Source organism: Maylandia zebra, linkage group LG6 (genome assembly GCF_041146795.1).
Source record: "Maylandia zebra isolate NMK-2024a linkage group LG6, Mzebra_GT3a, whole genome shotgun sequence".
Taxonomy (NCBI): Eukaryota; Metazoa; Chordata; class Actinopteri; order Cichliformes; family Cichlidae; genus Maylandia; species Maylandia zebra.
The window spans coordinates 34592854-34614072 of record NC_135172.1 but is presented as its reverse complement, the minus strand read 5'-3'; the positions used below and the strand labels follow the sequence as shown (position 1 = coordinate 34614072).

At 37.9% G+C, this 21219-nt stretch overlaps 2 protein-coding genes across 2 annotated transcripts; both read right to left on the bottom strand.

Annotated features, from left to right (window-relative positions):
- Positions 1-1771: 1771 nt before the first annotated feature.
- On the bottom strand, positions 1772-8022 carry LOC101478802 (polymeric immunoglobulin receptor-like). The gene is made up of 6 exons (XM_004539336.4): positions 7981-8022; positions 7533-7859; positions 6923-7243; positions 4720-4815; positions 4558-4625; positions 1772-3675 (listed from the first exon to the last, which is right to left on the bottom strand). Exons 1-6 carry the CDS (start codon positions 8015-8017, stop codon positions 3523-3525), a joined length of 1002 nt encoding a protein of 333 aa, XP_004539393.3. The 5' UTR covers positions 8018-8022; the 3' UTR covers positions 1772-3522.
- A 1293-nt stretch (positions 8023-9315) lies between these two features.
- On the bottom strand, positions 9316-15063 carry LOC101479087 (polymeric immunoglobulin receptor-like). Its single transcript, XM_004539337.4, has 8 exons — positions 15007-15063; positions 14474-14800; positions 13643-13963; positions 13216-13515; positions 12603-12662; positions 12247-12348; positions 12082-12158; positions 9316-10495 (listed from the first exon to the last, which is right to left on the bottom strand). Exons 1-8 carry the CDS (start codon positions 15041-15043, stop codon positions 10331-10333), a joined length of 1389 nt encoding a protein of 462 aa, XP_004539394.3. The 5' UTR covers positions 15044-15063; the 3' UTR covers positions 9316-10330.
- Positions 15064-21219: the final 6156 nt, after the last annotated feature.

Genomic DNA, 21219 nt, shown 5'->3' with positions numbered 1-21219 from the left:
TAATGTGGTGTATGCTGTATAATATAGCGAGGAATGCCCAGACCTCTACATTGAAGAGACCAAACAGCCACTTCATAAACATATGGCACAACATAGAAGAGCCACCTCCACGGGACAAGACAAGGTCCATCTGCATCTAAAGGACAAAGGTCACTCTTTTGAGGATGCCAGTGTTCACATTTTGGACAGAGAAGACAGATGGTTTGAAAGAGGAGTAAAAGAAGCAATTTATGTCCACTGTGAGCGACCATCTTTGAACAGAGGCGGTGGTTTACGACACCAACTGTCTGCCATCCAGTTTTGAGATCCCTTCCCAGACACCTTAACGCCCACTCACATTAGAGGTATTTTATGTCATGCAAACGTTAAAGCCAAATGCAAAGACAGACTGTCAGAACAGCAGGGATGGAGCATTCTTGGGTGGCCCTTCTCATAAAAGAATTTAAAAATTTATAAAATTGTTGATATATGCCATCTAGTGGTGAAAGAAGTATTGCTAGGCTTTGCTGTCAAAACATTACATGAACTTCTGTGTTTAACCACCCTGTGTCTGAGGAACCAGCATTGACTCAGCCTCAGAAAATTATGACTCAGACACAAGAACAAGATACTCAGCAGCTAAAGAAAAACATGGAGTTGTGCAACTGCAAGGAGTGAGAGCTTTTCTCTCAGAGTGTGGAGCTGAAGAATAGGAGTTGGATTCATTGTGAAGGGCGTGAGCTAGCTGATTATTATGGAGGATGCTGTGAGGAGTTAGATATCAAATATTGCATATGTTAAAAAAAAAACTTTAAAAAAGAAGAAAAAAAATTGGATGAGATCATTTCATGAGTGATTGCATGACCCTGTCTATCAAAATAACAATCACAAAGACAGACCACAGTAGGTTTGTTCTTAGGAAACTGTTCCTGTAGCCTTTAAACAGCATGTTGAACCATCCAGAATTTATGCAAAGACACTGTGATATAATTTTATTTCAATTTTAATATCTGGATACCCTGAAATACTTACCACTACAGTCATTTATATTTTTTACGCATTCAATATGAATGAGTGATGCTTATTTCGAATACTGCAGCATAATTACTGTATTCAGTGTTACACTGAAACAGTGCCAGCAGAGGGCTCAGTGTGACACACTAAGCAGCAATACTGAAAGAGTTTTGCTTTTTCCTTTTTTTTTTATTTCACTTTCAGTTTACTAAAAGTCATAAATGGTTGTACGGCTTAAATGCCTGCCCAGAGACCAGTTTCAGAAAATGGGTTTAGTGAAAACTCTTAAACTGCTCAATGGACGGTTTTCTTCAACAAATTTTGAAAACTAGCAAAACTGGTAAAGTGACTAAACTAAATTGGCAGACGGAAAACAGAGTGGGGAATGAGGGTGAGCAGACATTAACGATGCAACACTGACACAGAGAAACACCGTCCTAAAATACACAGAGGGAGCAATCAGGGGATAAGAGACAGGAGGGAAACACAGCTGGGTCAAATCAGGGCTGACAAGACAAGGGAGAGCAAAACCAGACACACTACACACAGAACAGGGACTATCAAAGTAAAACAGGAAATACAGAACACAGGGAAGCCACATTACAAAACCTAAAACTGGACTCAGAAAATACAAAAGGGCTAGGGAGCTAGACACAGTGAGAAAAACACACTACAGTGTAAAAACCATGAGGAAGCCCAAAATAAAAAAGGCGGACCATGGACCGTGACATGATGTCCATCAGTGAAAAAAGTATTCACACTTGCTTGGTTGAAAAAAAAGTATTCATTCACTATTTTAGTTAAAATACAGAAGTCTTATCAGTACATTATACGTTAAGGAGAAGCAGTAAAACCCACCTGCAAAACATGTTCCCTCTGACTGACACAGCCCGTTTGCTTTTATCTGTAATTTAATCTATAAATATTCACAGGATGTTTTTCATGATATTAATGAAGTAGGGATCGGATGTTGCCTTCAGAGATGGAGACGAGGCGAGCCTGAGGACAGCTAGGGCCAACCTTTCCCGTGGCATCAGAGAGGCTAAGAGACAGTACTCCAGGAAAATATCTCATCACTTCAAAGACAGCAGAGACTCACGGAGCCTGTGGCGGGGCATTCAGACCATCACAGATTACAAGCCCCCACCACAGACCTGTGATAGCACTATCCCCCTGCTGAACGAGCTGAATACTTTCTTTGCTCTTCATCAAGTTTGCGGACGACACAACGGTGGTGGGTCTCATTAGCAACAGGGATGAGACCGACTACAGAAGTGAGGTGAGACGCCTGGCCACGTGGTGTGCTGACAACAATCTCTCTCTGAATGTGGAGAAGACGAAGGAGATTGTTGTGGACTTCAGGAGAATGCACACCCAACATGCTCCTCTGACCATTGACGGAGCGTCTGTGGAGAGAGTGAGCAGCACCAAGTTCTTGGGTGTGCACATCACAGAGGATCTCTCCTGGACGTACAACACCACAGCACTGGCCAAGAAATCACAGCAGCGTCTCTTTTTTCTCCGCAAACTAAGAAGAGCAGGAGCACCAGCCCCCATCATGTACACTTTCTACAGAGGCACCATCGAGAGCATCCTGTCGAGCTGCATCACTGTGTGGTTTGGAGCCTGCAATGCGTCCTGTCATAGAACCCTCCAACGCATAGTGAGAGCTGCAGAGAGGATCATTGGTGTCTCTCTCCCCTCCCTCCAGGACATTTACAGCACCCGTCTCACTAAAAAAGCCCTTTGCATAGCGGCTGATCCCACGCACCCAATGCAAAGCTTCTTCAAGCTGCTGCCGTCAGGGAGGAGACTGCGGAGTCTCCAGGCCAGGACCAGCAGACTGAAGGACAGCTTCATCCATCAGGCTGTCAGGAAGCTTAACTCCCTCCCGATTCTGCCTCTTCTCCTCTATGGTCTCACTGAACTCTGTCACATACACACACACACACACACACACACACACACACACACACACACACACACACACACACACTCTGACTCACTCACTGGCCTGCACCAGTTACCAGTCACTTTGTGGAGCATTGGACTGCCATTACGTCATAAGACTTTGTTGTTATACTATCTCTTACCGTACATTACTAAATCTCCATTTGCACTATTTGCCTATTTGCACTACTCTGCCTGGTTTACACTCAATGTCATTTACCCTTACCTGAATATTGTATATTGTATATTGCATAGCTTTCTTGTTAATTTGTATTGTATTTATTTATTTAAATTTTTACTTTTTAATTATTTTATTTGCATTTTTTAATCACTCTCTTATTTAAATGTTCATTTGCTATTTCATCTAGGGTTTGAGAGTAACGAAATTTCTATTCTCCGTATGTCCTGTACATGTGGCAGAATTGACAAATAAAGTTGACTTTGACTTTGACTTTGACTTTGTAAGACAGTGACAATGTTGAACAACAGCGGTACTTTGGTGAGCACCTCGTGTTAAGGATGAATCAAACAGGATCTGCATACAATTGAGACCCACAGTTTAAGCACATATGTACATATTTATCTTCTGTGAGCTTTATGGTAATTTTCATTGCAGTAGCGTTCTTCAGTTGTAACGTTTTCGTAATCTGGTTCATCTCCGCCTGGATCATCAAAGTGGTTCAAGGCGCTTTGCTGTTTGAAGGTCACCACAAATTCTTGATTTCCATAAATCTAAAGAATCAACAAAGATAGTTAGAGGCTAGGGAACCACATATGCTGCAGAGACCCTGGTTGCAGTATATGAGTATACATAGGCTCATATAATATATGTAGTGACAACTTTTATTACAAGAAATATAATAAAAATGTTTTAAATGCAGATGTTTTACATATGACAGATACTGACCGAACCACAGAAGCTGATTTAACCTCCTAGGACCTGGCGTCCACATATGTGGACATCACATTTTGGGTTATTTAGACCAGAATACTCAATTTTGCTCAACATGGGCCTGATTTCTACTTACTCAAAATTTTAAAATAAAATATCCTCATATGTGGCTCTTATTTTTCTTAAAAAAAAAAAGGTTAAAAAAATGTAGTAATTCTTTGTTTTTACATTAATTGGGCCTCAACATGCCCAAATATCAAGGAGAAATTAAAAATGCATGTCGTGGAAGAGTTTGGGTCTTAAGAGGTTAAAGTAGCTACAAGTTCTAAAACTGGATGACTTCCACACATCATAGCACGACTATAAAATCCATTAATTTCCAATTAATGTCACATTATACTAAAGAAGCATAAAACCAGCTGAGTGAGCTCTTCTCTTAAATTTTTCACTTTTCTGTTCTAAACATCACAGTAGTCGACACCACTCTATAACATTTCTTTTCATCACTAAATCATTTTTAGTTTTAAAAACTCCTTCTGTCCACAAGCGTCCCTGAGATAACAAGTTTAAATCCAAACCAAAGCAGACTGATAACCAGTTAGCTGGTCAATGTCTCAGTTTAATCAATAATCGTGTGTGTGTGTGTGTGTGTGTGTGTGTGTGTGTGTGTGTGTGTGTGTGTGTGTGTGTGTGTATTATACACATATAGGCTTTGGACTTACTCCACCTTCTTCTGCATCTATCACATCATCTGCTTTGGGTGTATTTCTGCTCATGACAGCTTTAGTTGCTGAAAATACAGTTTAAGAAATTTTTCAGCTCTTTCTGCATGCACATTTGAGTGTAGAGTCTGAATATGTGTGTAAATATAAACTATAGCATACCTCTCACATTGTAACATTTGTACTTATAAATAATAACCAGGACACATATTAGTAAAACCACAGGGACAACAGCGTAGGCTGCGTAGAGCACCGCTTCTGAAAAATAGAAACCAATTAAAAACAGAATAGAAAGTTTTTCAGTTACTGGCATTTCAGCACAACTGTTGATCACAGGTGCACGCTTACACAGCTGTTTTGACACTTACGAGCACATTGACTTTACTTGTGTTTAATCCCAGGGGAATTACCCACATTGTAACCATGAACCACATCAACAGACCAATATGCACTTGTCAGCCTCTCTGTAAGGCACACTTGTTCAACTGCTCATGAAGATATAAGTCTAATAAGCCAATCACATGTCAGAAACTCAGTGCTCAGTTGAACATTTTATGACTGTTGGAGCCTGACGGGTCAGTTGGAAAACACTACCTCTAGAGTTTATAGAGAATGGTCTGAAAAAGAGATAATCACAGAAAACTTTAAGTTGGGACGAATTCATTCACATATTTGTTCAAACCAGACACTTATCTCTGCTCCAAACCCATCCAAAACATCTGAAAAAAAAATTACAAATGTTATATATACACTACGGCTCAGTTTTAGAAGTTTTAGAACACCCCAATTTTTCCAGTTTTTTATAAAATAATTATGCACTTTAATGTCTGATTGCACTCTGAAATAGATGCATACCAGAGGGTATTGCATGGTGCTGCAGAATGCTGTGCTAGCAGTTTTGGTTCAGGGTGCCTCTCACATTGTGGAACCATCCTTTCGCCTTCTTGACGGCATACAAAAATCCTGCGCGATGAACTGAAGATTTCTAATTTAGATTCCTCAGTCCATAATACCTCCTTCCAGTATTCAGTAGTCCAATGGCGGTGTTTCATGGCCCAGACAAGCCTCTTTGTCTTACTCTTAGCAATGGCTTTCTTGTTGCAACTCATCCTGTCAAACCTGTAGCTCAAAGTCTTCCTTTCACAGATGAAACTGAGACTTGCTGCGACCTTTATTAAGCTGTGCTTGAAGCTGTTGTACAATTACCACTGGATCACTTTGGATTTTACCTCCTTTCACTGGTCTACTTGTTCCTTCTGCCCCTGGTACTTCACAGTTATCTTGTCCTCCTTCTTCTTGATGTCGTGCTCTGGTGGGATTCTGATTTATCTTAGTTGTGGTCTTCTGCTCCTTGTTCAGAGTCTCTTGTGTTTTCCTTTAAGCCAGCCTTTTTGGTAGGATGTCCTGATATCAGCCACTTCCTCTATCTGTTGATGGTGCATCCCATGTGGTTTGGTTATCCATGACAGTTCCTCTTTCTGTGGCTCATCATCATCTGTATTCGGCTTCCTGAGGCATTCTTGGAGCAGCTTGTCTCAAGATTTCCCGGATGCTCTGTGTTTCATTGTGGATTGTGGCTCCGACACTCACTCTTTCTGTTACTCATAAAGCCTCATATAGCCTATGTAAATTTCAAAGTATTTCACTGGCATAAAGAGAAAAAATGACATATATAACATAGAAAGTATAAAAAAGGTAGTGCATATCTTTTTGTCTTCTATTGTATAAATGATAACCCCCTATATAAACACCTGGGGTTAGCTTTTAGCACTAAATACACTATTAAAAAATGTGTTAGGGGCTGTGTTGGATAAAGCAAGATATGCTTAGTTATGCTTATATAAAGATCGATTTATAGATGGGTGGGTGGATAGACAGATATAAAAGCTGTTAAAGAACTTGCAGATCAATAGTACTTTGATCATCAGTTTTATATGAAAGAAAGTCAAAAACTACTTTATAATCTGTGAAAAAAATGCAATCACTGAGAGTCTAGAAGAGGCCCTATCAACATGGATGCATACTGTGGGAAGTGATGTGTCTGCCTTAGTACGCAGTGTTCTCAGCAGTTCCATTTTTGGCAGATTTCTTGCATTTAGTGTGAAACCAGTTGGCTGCTGTACTATTTCATCACGTCAGACAATTGAATTAAAAACTGCAGTCCATGGTTAACAAGTTGGGTGCAAACAAAGACATTAATTTTGCTGTCATATACACAACTGTTCAACTTAACTACTGACAGCTGAATCTTTGTGTACTTTCCTCCAAGTATTTAAGAATCACATTCAACTTTATTAAAGAGACTTTTACAGAAAACAGTGTTTCATTTTGGCTGAATTAATGACATATAACTATGACCTCTCACCTTTGACTTCCAGCTCAACAGCAGAGAAAACATCCAGGTCCGAGTTTCTTTGGACACCACAGAGGTATGATCCTGAATCACTTTTGGTCAAACTGTTAATGGTCACTGTGAATTTTCCTGAGATTTTGTCATCATCGAGTCTGAATCGTCCATGTTGTCTGCTATGAGAGGTGATTAGTGCCTGCCGACGACATGTGGAGCGCTGATTTCCTCTGCACATGTACTTCAAATTGTTCTGGTACTGAGACTCGTACGGACAACTGATAGACTCAGAATATCCCTCATAGCTTTCAAGCTTGGTCATATTGTCACAGCAGCTGTCTGTCAAAATTATAAATAGAATCAGAAAATGTTGTACAGCCACAGAATAGAGAGAGGATGTTTTATATTTAGCTTGCTGCAACAAGATTGCCTGAGACCCAGAGTTTGTGTGATTTAATCAGTGTCACAGCAGCTGTCTGTCAAAAAGATAAAGGAAATAATCCTTTACACCTTATATTTACATTTTATGTCACCTTGTAATCACTGGAAACACAAACTTGATTGTCTTTAACATCATCTTAATTATTTTACTTCATTATAAAATACATTTTGAGAAGAATGTATTTACCTGGCATTAATTTCAGCTCGACTTCAGTGTAGATATCTTTTCCAAATTTGCTCACCCCACACCAGTATTTGCCAGCATCCACAGAAAGAAGATCAAAGATGGTCGTTGTGAAGATTCGTGCTGTTTTGTCATCATGGATAACATATTTGTTTTTCCTTGATTCTGATGTTTTAATAAGAACATCACCGTTACCACAGTTGCTCTTACACAGATACTTCTCATAAGACTCATAACCCTGGCCATAGAAGCAGGAAACTTTAACCTCACTCCCCATATATCCAGTCACATGGATCACCCCTACTGCACTGATCACACACCTCAGAGCAACTGTAAAGTAAAGACAGTATAAAAATGTAATAATTATTTGTTTTGTCATGTCGAAAATCATGTATAATAACATTCCCAATAACAGATTTGTTATTCTTCTGTAGCTATTTAAACGACTTACTACAAAGGGTGAACAGCAAGTTTTGAAGGATCCACATCTTTGCTTTGGTTAATCAAAACAGAAACTTGACAGGAATGACTCGCACACAACAAGGAAGCCAGGGTGGAGCCAGACTATCAGTACAGAGGTGACTGGACATCTTCTAGAGGCATTTTAAGATTTGTAACTGACGTATGCCTCCTAGTGTTGAAAGAAATATTCACAGACTTCACACAAAGAACACTGTAAAAGTTAGGTTTTGCACTGAAATTGTTAACTGTAAGTGTATTTAGGAAACTGTGCTTAAAGAACTGAAACTAAAATCACTCGATAAACAGGCCCCTTGAGTTTTATATCTTACTATCAATGTTGCATTCACATAAAAGAAGCACAGCAAACATGCATTTTATTCTCTGTTAATTATGTTAATGGTTCAGAAGCAACAGTCTTAGAACTTAAACTAACACCACCACAATGCTACTTTATCCAACCAGTAGCCAAACCAGAAAACTAAAACTGCTGAATTTGCCCAAGGGCCTCCTGGGACCTGGTGTCCACATATGCGGACATCACGTTTTGGATTATCTAGACCAAAATACAAATTAACCTCTACAAGGGCATGATATCCACTTACGAGGAGAGTATACTACCACTGTTCTATTGAAATTTAAAACGAATGTCCTCATATGTGGATCTCATTTTTCTCAGAAACAAAAATCCCCCCCCAAAAATCAGGTAATTCTTTGTTTTTACTTTCATCAGGTCCCAATCAGCCCAAATAGCAAAGAAAAATTAAAAATGCATGGCATGAAAGAGTTCGGGTCTCAGGAGGTTAAAAAGCTGGGTCCTTGAAAAGTTGGTCTAATTTCACAAGAAATGTCAATTATTAGAACAATTATCAAAAAAAGTTTTTTAGTTAAATTTGGTCAGTAAACCAAGAATTTCTACAGTCACAGTTCTAAAAACTCCCCATATATTTGGTAAAGCAGCTAACTAGTTCTGTCAGATAATGCTAATGGAGCAACTATCATCCTTCTTGGTTTAAGCTTGGTAGTGCAGCTGATAACACCCATGTATGCCAACATTTTCTTAAATGTTCCCTGTTCTCTTGTCATATTGTGCTTTGGAATTGTATTTTCCTTCTATTGTGATGCAATGAGCACAAATTAAAACAGATTTGTTCATAGAAAACCTTTAGCTGATTTTCTCTTTAAGCAACTGGGTGACATATCCAGATCCAGCGTGAGAAGTGTGTTGTTATTTTTATATTTAAAAGTTTCCTTTGCAATATGCTTACCACTACAGTCACTTCCAATTTTCACAGAAAGATTCATCACAAAAGAGGAACAACAGTCATGTTTTTCTGTCGTCTTTATTTCTGTCTGTCTGGAAAGTCCAAAATGGTCCCCTGGAAAAGCAAATCTAATCATTTCAAATACCGTCATAATTGTTCACTTTATGCCCATAACCAATTATTTGGTGCCACATCATTAGTGAAAAGTAAAAAGAAGTTATAATATTAAATATAGCACTTATTTTTAAAAATTACAATAAAATGAAAGGCAAGAATTAAAGTTTTGCAAGAAACATACCTGTATCCAATCTTTATACCTATTAACAAGTGATGCAAACTGCACTCTTGTAAAATACTGCAGTAAAATTACTGGTGCTGTAACCACAGGGTCACTGTGACACACTAACCAGTGACAATGAAAGTGAGACTTTTTGATGGAAGTTGAGTTTTTTTTAATCTCCTCAGAAGAAAATTAAAGTTGAAGGTTTCATTCAAGTGGCACCAAACTCTCTAGAAGTGAGAAAAAAAAGTTTCCTACATAGAAGAATAAGAAAAACAAAAAATATATAAATACATCATCATAAATTTAAGCAATACAATACTGCGGTTATCTCACTTAGTACTGTGGTTGTACTACCAAATTTAAACCAAGCATTACCAAAAATATACGTCGGTTAATAGAAGCACTCCACGGGGGAAACCTGCCACATTTGTGCTGCTATTAGATGGTTACGTGACACATGTTGATGAATAATGTTTACTTTTGTCTGCAAAATTGAATCCAGTAACTGCTTGTGTCAGAAATCTTCAATTGAAACCAATGGGGGAAAAAAAGTATCATAAAATGAAAAAAGCAATGATTACATTTAATTTTTGGTTGGTTTCTCACAGTTTCAGAAGCACAGTCCACATCATGCTGTCAACAGCAAGCAATACCTTAACCTGAACAGGTTTAGTGTGCTAAGGCAGTGAAAACAGCAAAAGAATGAAAAACAAAGGAACATTTATTAAGTGCAAGCCCTGGTGAACAAAACACTTTGAATCTGTTTTTGAATGTACGCACAGATGTAATTAATCTCATCTTCTATTGGCTTTATGGAAATCTTCATTACAGTAGATTTCTTCAGATTGTGTGCAGTTTTCATAGTCTGGTTCATCTTCACCTGCATCATGATAGTCGTTACAGGCACTCTTGGAGGTCTGCTTCTCTGAATACCTCACAACTTCATCGTTTCCATAAATCTATTCAGAAACCAATGGAAAACACATGACAGTGTTATGGAAACATTTTATAAAGCAAACATTAAAAAACAACAACAACATTTTTTTCTGGCACCACTTTCAAACTAAGATTGTCTTGTGATCTGATTTCACCACTAATGAGTAAAACCACATCTATCCAGACTCACAATATGAAGAATTATAATAAGAGATGTGTATAAAATACATTATGTTTGACCAACAATTACATTCTGATAGAACACTAAAGGCAAATAATGTTTCAAATATTGCTGCAGATAAATTCCATAGTTTACCGAAGTGTTAGGGTGAAAAGAAGTTAAAAAGTCTAAAACTGGATGCTTCCCACATGTTCTCAGCTCAACATCATAGAAAGTATAAAGCTGCAGCTCTCTTAAGTGTAGCCTGTGGACCAGAGTCTGCATCAAAAACATTTCATGCTACCCCCAAATACCTCAATGAGACAATCCACTACTATAAATTTTTTTAGTCGGCGGTTAATTTCACACTGTCGAACTGCAGAACCAGCAAAGGGACTACTTCTCTTTTTTCTCTTATGTTTTCAAATCTTAACTGATTATTTCTTCCTTAAACCGTGCTTGTTGTTGTGATAACTAATTCAAATCAGTTGTAATCCTATAAAATCCCCACAATTTCAAGATGAGCATCAAGTTTTGTCATCAAATCACTGTCACACCTGTTGCAATTATGGTGATTTTAAATGTGATTACTTAATTATTTGATCCTATATTAGTGTTGAACATTATTAGTGTTTGAATTCTTGAGTTAAATGTAAACATGTTTTTTGTGGTCACACAGACATTTAAGTTTAATATTTTGATCAAATCCTAAATTATTGCTTATGTTCATCCTTAAGTTCAAACTCCTGTTTTGTAGAATCTTTCTCCAGGGATCTCAGTGATATCATGCTCAGAACAGTAAGGGTTATAAGGCATAGTTATCAATGCCTGCAAACCTCTTGCTCTCCAAGTGAAATTGCTTAAAAGAATTTGAATTGCAATTTTGGTGATCTGTGACCTTTACTAAATGCCAACACTGTCACATGACAAGACTGAAGCCGTGCTATAGGCTCCATGAAGCTGTGCATAGCAGTAGCAGTGCTTTCATCTAGTGTCAAACTGATGTTTGACATAATTCTGCTCTGTTAAATTATAAAAACTCATAAACGATGAAATGTTTATGATGTGGGACGCCTTGTAATTCCCTTACAGTTACAGTTATGTTGTTACTTGCATTACAAAGGTTCTTCAGTTATATGCTCTTCCTGCTCACTCGTGCTACAATCAGCTGATTTCAGTTCATATGCAGGAGGAGGAGGATATAGTAGGGCTGTACAGCTTTGGAGAAGTGGAGATTCGAACATTACTTTTATTTTTATTGGAAAAAAACAAACAAAAACGAGAGTGTGAACCAATGTCCAAAGAAAAACTTTGAATGACCTTCAGAAAGCCTTGAGAACTTTTTAAAAATTACATGAAAGTCTTTTGCAAAGTACTGTATTGAACACAGCTAAGAATAAAATCAGTTAGTTGTGGTATAGTGAGACTTGTTGTCTGCTGTTGTCTTACGCCATTTTCTGCTGTACCCATTACTTCCTCTAAACCTCCTGTCTTTGATGTATTTCTGTTCACGACAGCTTCATTACCTGAACACACACAGCATAAAACGTGGTTATGCTCTTTTCGCATGTACATTTCATGAAATTTGTGCATGTCTATGAATCCAGAATATACCTTTTATTTTCTGACGTTTGCACTTATAAACTATAAGCACAAGGACACATATAAGTACCAGCAGCAGGGCGGGCACAGCGTAAACCACATATTGTCCTGCATCTGAAAAACAGAAACCAAAACAGAAACAGTAAAAAAAAATCCTCAAACATTATCCTTTGTGATAATGTTTCTTTTTATTGATATTTGCTGTTGGCCACGGGTGCACACACTCTGTTTTGCCATGAAACTATAACTAGTTCCAAAAAGTATCCATAGCTTATGGAGAGGTAAAATATTTGATCTCACAACACTGATCAACAGCACTATAGACTAAAAGATGCATACTGTATATACCGTACCCTTCATAAGTTTACCTGAAATTTGTGCTGGTGTTTCCACTGTGGAAGCTCCATTGCCAGTGTGCTGCTGAAAGACTGTTGGAGAAACAAGGCTCTTAGCAACTTTTTTTAAAAAATAAAGGAAGGAGTAGAACTCTAGCAGTCAGTTAAGTCTTTCTGAAAGTATTCACTGAGCTAAAGTTAGACTTTAACTAATTTAAACAGTAAAACACCCTGTTATAGGTGCATGTTTTTCTCATTCGAGAATTGAATGAATTGAATCATCATTGAATCATCATATATATATTTTCATTTTCGGTAATATTTCATTAGAAAATAGAATAATTAGTTAGAATAATATTATGTTTATGTATAATAATAATGTTTTAGCTTTTAGCTTGGAGAACTAAGTACACAATCAGAGGTACTTCTGCGAGGCTGGAAGAGGCTGTGTCTATATTTAAGCCACCAAAAAAGTGTAAGTAAGCAGCGGTAAATGAGATTTTCCGTAGTCCTAGTTTTACACGAGTATCCTCAGTCATCACGCTACAAATGACACAATGACATGACACACTAACACAATGGTCTGAGAATAGGGTGTAACTTACAGCTCTAACCATGTTATTTCATGCACAAGTATTCGTCTCACCGACTGAAAGCTGAATCCTGGTGTAGTTTCCATGGCTCCACTGAGAGTCTGACCCACACCAGTATGTCCCAGTATCATCTGCTTGTATCTTAGTGATCATCACTGAGAAAGAGCTGGAAGAACCATTATCTTCTATTGCAAATCTACTTTGACTTGTCACCATGTCTGTGCATTTGTTGCGATGGTCTCCCTTACAGAGAAACTTCCTGTTATCCCGATGTTGTGGAGGATAGGGACACTGAAAAATTAGTGGATGTCCTACAGTACCATTTATTTGAGTTGACTTGACACAGCACCACTCTGTCAGATGGAAAGACAAAATTGTGAAATCACAAACTATTCAGCTTTCCTAAAAAGTGTTTTGCAGAAAACTGTACTGTAGGCTGTCTTTCAGTTGGTGTAAAGTGATATTACTATGACCTCTCACCTTTGACTTTCAGCTCAACAGCAGAAAAAACATCCAGGTCCGAGTTTCTTTGGACACCACAGAGGTATGACCCTGAATCACTTTTGACCAAGCTGTTAATGGTCACTGTGAATGTTCCTGACACTTTGTCATCATCAAGTGTGAATCGTGCATTTTGTTTGGTGTCAGAGGTGATCAGTGCCTGCTGCAGACATGTGGAGGGCTGGTTTCCTCTGCAGATGTACTTCAAGCTGTTCTGGTACTGAGACTCATACGGACAACTGACAGACTCAGAGTATCCCTCATAACTTTGAACTTTGGTCACAGTGTCACAGCAGCTGTCTGTCAAAAATATAAACAGTGTCAAATGACATGTTAGAGTCGCAGAAGAGCAGCATGACATTTTTATATTCAGGTTCTTGTGGGTTTTTTCTTGCTTCACATGCATTTGTGCTTTCAGATAGGCATTGATGTCTATTGAGAGTTCACCGCCCACAAGCTTGAGATTACCACAATAATTTTCAGCGGAAATAAATGATCAAGGCTGCTCTTTTTTTTCACCATCATGTGGTTAGGTGACATATAAAATTATTACAAATAATATATAATATAAATATAATAAAAAAAAATATATATACACATATATATATACATATATAATTAATAAAATTTAAAATCATTTTAATGTTAATGTATCATTAACGTATTATGTTAATGTGTTTTAACATGTGTTAATACATGTTAATGTATTATTTGTTGATTAAAAGGATTAGGTCCTTATACATTAGATTAGACAAGATCAGACAGACAAGGACGGACAGACAGATTAAAATTAGCTGAGGGATTATTTACCTCGTACTAATTTAAGCTTGACTTCAGTGTAGATATCTTTTCCAGTTCTGGTCACTCCACACCAGTATTTTCCAGCATCGGCAGAATGAAGATCAGAGATGGTCGTTGTGAAGATTCGTGCTGTTTTGTCATCATGGATCCTGTATTTATTTTTCCATGATTCCAATGTTGTAACAAGAACATCACTGTCACCACAGTCATTCTTACACAGGTACTTCTCATAAGACTCGTAACCCTTATCATAGGAACAGGAAATGTTAACCATACTCCCCACATATCCAGGCACATGGATCACCCCTACTGCACTGATCACACACCTCAGAGCAACTGTAAAATCATGAAAATATAGTTAAAAAAAATACATATAATTATTTATTTTGTCAGAGCAAGAGTCATGTATAATATTCCCGAGCCTAATGAAAGCTGTTTTTCTGACCTTAACTACAAAAGAAAAAAGATTTAATGCATTTAAATCTAAATCTTAAATTTGTACTCTTCATCTGTTTACTTTTGTAGCTATTTAGACAACTTACTGCAGATGGTGAACAGCAGGTTACGAAGGATCCACATCTTTGCTTTGTTTCGTAGAAACAGAAAGCTGACAGGAAACGTACTGAAAATGGGACACCCACAGTTTGAGCTACTACATGTCATTGGCAGTACTGAAGCTTTCACTTCTGCATTGAGATACAAATGTTTTTCAACTCGTGCTCATTTGCATTTTTTTTTAATGTAGAAATTTTTCGACATTCTTTAATGTAATTCAAAGTGATTAGACTGGTACTAGAAAATGACTTCTGTCTGATGAATTGCGGGAACATTGTGCCTTTGAACTAAAACAGTTCAGCTGACAAATTTAACACTTAGAATAGAATTTTATTTTCCTGCCACTGAGGGGCAGTACAACCTAATATCATAATAAGAAGGTTCATGTACAACAGGACCATGACTGATTAATATTCCCTGATTAATACTGATTAATAATTTTACATTGTGTTAAAATAGCTCCGGATTTATATTGTTTGCAGGATTTGTTTACAAGACTTTGAATAGTTTTTCATTTTTGTGATTTCCAGTGCAAATCAATTTGGGTCATCATCATTAACACTCTAACCATATGGTATTAGAATATTTATTTATTATTTATTATCATTCTCAAACATCTTGATAATTTGATGATAAAAGGTCATTTTTAACTGATATGCATCAAAAACATTTACTTATTTTTCCAGAAGTATTCCTTCTTTCCTTTTTCATTTCGTTTTTGTCTTTCTTTTAACAAATATCATCCAAAATGTTAATAGTTAATAATAGTAATAGTTAGAAGTTAATAATTAGATCATCCTTTTCTCAAAAATTTTGTCAAGATCACTGCGGAACACAGTCGCAGAAACACAAAAAAAGAATTTCAGTAAATGTCACGCTGCATCTACTTTTGTTTACTACTAAAAATGTTTTTTTCCCATTCTATATTTAAAGATTAAGTGCATCAGTCTCTAAAGACACACACACACACACACACACACACACACACACACACACACACACACACACACACAGCCTTCTCCTTCAGAAACCAGACATACTTACAACCTAAAATATTGCGCCACCATGTAAAAAGCACTGACCCCACCCTGACCAGTGCATTATAAAATGCCACTGGTAGTATACAGTATGTGGGTGGAAGCATACATGTGTATTTTCCCTGAGCTCAGCCATTCCCTGGACTCCAGCTGACCGCTCAGCTGTGCCCCTTGCATACTGTAGCACAAACTGTTTCCATATCTCACACACTCTCACAGTTAAAGGTTAGCATTAAGACCCCCATGCAGAAGGATAAGTGTGTCCCGAATTAGCGAGGATGCCAAGGCAAGCTGGACCATTGCCAAGATGGGTTGCCAGGGGGTATTGAGTGTTTGCTATTGTGGGTTGGGTTTCTGCAGTGTAGCCTGTGTGCATGTTGGCAGTGCGCAGGGCGCGTGTGTTGTGGTCTTCTCAAACTACAACCCAAGACAAGCACACCTATGCAACACACACAGAACCTTAGTATGTTAAGATGTTCTGCACTGTTATATAGAGCTGACCCTCTCAGGTCTCTATCTTTAGCTTTAATGGTATGTGTTGATGCCTCTCTATATGTCTCTACATGTTAACTGAAAGTAAATAACAGAAATTAACCTTGTTTTATAGATTAAACAAAAAGATGAGAAAAATTAGCATTCGTACAGAGGAAAAAGTTCGGAAACCTTGCCCAGTAATAAATAATAATGAAATAACTTGTCTTTACCTTACAATATAAAGTGCCTTAAGTTAACTGTTGTTACAATTTCTGAGGTAAAATGATTTTGCTGTAACATGACAGAATGTGGAACAAGTGAAACGCTGTGAGTACTTTGCAGATGGAATGTACATCTTATGAAATAATCCCATTATTTTAAAAATGATATTAGTATTCAGTTCCTCATAGTTTTTCACTCAGATCCATCCTCACTTATGACAAATAGCACTTACAGCACACATCGTATATTAGCTGCATGTTAAGCTAGCCATCGATGACAACTTCAACTCTGTGTCCTTGTACTTAGTTTTTGATCAGTTAAGAAGTCCAGTTCTGGTCGTGTTTTTCTTCTAGTTTCTCAGCAGTTGAACAGATGCATAAAGACTGGAATATTTAAAGGTCACGCTGTACAAATTTTAACCCACAATTGTTTCCATTAAACCTGAATAATCCAGTCTTTAAAATTTACTATCTGTACACACCATCAAAGGTCAGATTATCTCAGCCTTCAGTGTTGAACATTCTTTGTTTCATGTAGCTCTTGTGAATCATCCAACTTTCTAAAACTGCAGTATAAAGTTGCTGAAGTGTTTGTGGAAGTGCTCAGCAACAGGCTTAAAAGCTTTGTTGATTTCAGTATATAGTATTTCAGTATAATGGCCAAGATAATGAGGATGAATTACTTCTATTACTGTGTCATGCATTAAGCAATATGCCCAGCATGTAGGCTCACAAGACACCAATAAAGAAAAAGAAACCCGAGCCAGGCACCATCGCAATTTTAAAAAAAATAAAGTAGAATAATCCAACCTTATGTTTGGATTGACTGAGGTATTTGTTTGCTTGGCTAACCATTTTTATGAGCTGAGTGAAAATTTCAGACTGAGGACATTTTGGACTGTAATCACTTTAAGACACATCTTCAAAGAGATGTTTGAAGGTGCAGACGCAGTTTAATAATAAAGGTAATAAATATGTTTAGGCAATCTGTTGTGATGAGCTGAGGTAAGGGCCTGGGGAATCATTATCTTAACAAGTGTCCTCACAACAATAGTTAACCAAACGTGTGTGTGTGAAAGGGGAACATTCCATCCATTCTTGGTCTTCCTGAGGAAAGAGCAAAAACATCACACACACAAACTGACACACACACACAGACTGTTGACAGCAGGCAGCAGGAAAGGTGCACATACACGCCTCTAAGGTCATTCACACATCCGCCTCGTCTTTCAGCTCTCCGCCCATCAAGCCTTAGTAGTTTCAGCCATCAATCCATCTGGCAGTCCCTTTTTATTTTGGCAGACATGCTTCTCCTGCCATTAGGCTACAATTCAAAACTACTCCTACATTAAGTATACAATGAATATCCTGTACCTTTAGGGCTGTACACTGTAAAGGTTTTGTTTAGTATAAACTTGAAAATTTGAGAGAAAAACATTAGCATATTAGTATCTGAGCTACCCGGATTATTATGGTGGAAAATATAATTGCTTCCACTTCTCTCACTCAGTAGTGAACACACACACAAACACACATATACATGTGCAGGGAAAGCAGATGCCAAACAGAACAGTGGCTCATCAAAGCTCCACAGGGGCAGCAACGCCAGCACTGACGCACTGCTGCTCTCCTGCCAGCTAATGGTCACTGAGCACTCATAATAGTTTTTTCTTTTGGTTAGTTAGGTGGATAATAAGTCTTTGTTTGCATCCATGTGGGTGGACAGAAAGCCTGGTAACTTTTGGTCCTTCACTTTCTGTTCCTACTACAAACTTCACTTGTCAGTTGTTTTCAATTATCCGCATGCCAGCCACACTAAGCCCCTTTGTGCCGTGCAGTATCTGACAAATAGTGGCAGATTTGTTAATAAATTATAAACAGGGCCCCTCTATCAGGACATAGAGGTCATACTAACACATTCACAACCTGAAAAACACGCCAAGTGTGTACCTTTTTGGTGAGATAACAACACATATCTTTAATTTCTGTAAATATGTACAGTCCCTTTGAACTCATTAGCAGCACACACACACAAAGACTCACAGAGCTGCGTACTATACACTTCTGTCAGAAGACTCCTAAATTTTACAGAAAGCTTTTTACAAAGCAAACTTTCATTTCAAGAATGAGCAGTATCGTCAAGAGAATAAAAATGTTAACCAGGTAGGCACGAGTTTAAATTTAAGCCTCTCGTTCCTTCTTTCACTCACAGTCACTCATGCACAGATTTACAAACATATTTACATATGCAGTAGCAAAATAAAGCCAAAGGGACATTTCGGTTTAAGTAGCACGTTGGCTATTAAAATGTCATAAAACTGATACGATTCTGAAGACGTAGCCTGTAACGAAAACAATAAATCTGTAAGATTCCTTCCAGTCCCTTATTGACCCATCTTCCAAATTGTAACCTTTGCACGTTTTCTTCGCTGACTGAAGCACTCCTTGTTTAAAATCAGAGCCGAGAACAGATCTCTCAGTTTGTGTCTACTTGACATGGGTTTGTTCCTGCATTTTGTACTTGGATGTACAGCTTTAGAAAGTCTTTGTAGCGTGGTGCACAGCCAAGCCAGGCTTCTCCAAAATGGACAGAGCCAGTCAAAAGATACTCGTCCCCTCCAGGACGCACACTGCACTGTGCAGGAACATTGATACGACCACTCCAATTCCGTCCTCTGGCTCCACCCCAAGCAAACACCCTGCTCTTTTGGTGAAACAGTCGTCTCAGAGTCACTGTCGCCATGGAGTGCTTGTTAGTACCTGGTGCAACGCCTTGGAAGACACCACTGCCAGCTACAGAGAAGGAACAGTTTTAATAAAATAAAATTTAATCAACAGGTTAAAATTAAATAAACTTCAGAAAGCAATGAAAGCTTCTTTTTTTTTTTAAAAAAAAACCCAAAAAAACTGCTGTCATAACCTCCCTACCCTGGTGTACTGCTAATATCAGAGTTATATTACTGTGCAAGTCTGAGTCTTTCTGTTGACTGTTAACTATAAATGTTCAAATGAAAAGATGAAGAATGAAGAGAACATTTAGACTAAATCTACATGATTGTCAGATTCATAAAAGCAAGAAAATGCCTCAAGACTACTTAGCAGAACACAGGCTAATGCATTAATGAACACTGTGAGCAAGCGAGATACAATTATATCCCATTACATTTTGTTTAATGTCTGAGTACATTTGTGCTAATTGATATGATTTGTTTACGCAGCAAATCAATGTGATTAGGAAACTGATCAAAGCTGTCGCAGTCTGGACTGCATGTGCCTACATTTCTGGGAAAGTACGGATCAGCTTGCCGTGTTGGTATATATATATATATATATATATATATATATACATATATATGTGTGTGTAGTTTATGCTATAGCTATGGAGTCATTTTAACACAGTACTATAAATTTAACATAAGAACACTGCACTACATAATTCCAATTTAGTTTTGGTGTGACATTTTCTTTCTAGTTTCTTGAATGGCAATAATCTAATCCAAGGCTTAAATTCCAAACCTTTCAAAGGTAATAAGCAAAGTATATTTTGCAAAATGTGAAATCAATTATTTAATCTGTATGCATGTGGATATTTATTTACCAAAGTCACTAGTACACACAGCCATGAGGACCTCTTCATCTGAACAAGGCTTGCAGGCGACTGAAATTGAAAATATGACAAAAAACAACAACAACACTTTAATAAAGAGCTACTATAAAAAAGACAAACATTTTTCCTTAGTTTGTGTATTTTTATCTAATCTAGTTTCCCATTAATCTATTTCACTCTCAAAGTCTTGGTGGGTTTTTCTTAGATATCAGACATCAAAAGAGGTATAGAGAGCATGTGAATGAAGACAGCAGGTGAGGGAAGAGATATAGCTGGAGAATTACCCCTTGACCCTGCCAGCTATAAAAACAGCTATAAAACACCAAGGCACACTGACACACTCAGACAGGAAGTTTCACTGGGAAGGCTTTCTTCGCTCTCATAAAGATAGTCCAGTGCGACTCTCCACCCACCACAGTTCCTCTCAACACCACTTCCCTCATATGGGTGGGCTACTCAAATTTTCCTGTTCTAATGGGGGTGGCGAAGATCTGCTCTTGATTGACAGCTGGGAGACGATTGGCTGACCCTTGTGCTTGACCCTAGTGAGACCTTTCGATTGGCTTGCTTGTTTTTATATGTCTGGCTGATACAGGGAAGAGTGGGAGTGAGGAAGTGTGTGAGGGGGGTGGGGTGTCAGAAAAGGGGCTACTTCAAGGTGGGATGAAGAAACAAGGGTGAAACAGTAATGAGGCCTCATGCTTACCAAACCTTTTTGCTTTTCCAGCTCTGGTCTGTCAGCCTCATTTCACGTTACTAAACTGCCAGCTATAAGTAACATTTTACCAAGTTACCAAAAGATTGTGGACAATTTGCAAAACCATGTGAAAATTGAGCTGCAATCACTGGGAATTTATTTGA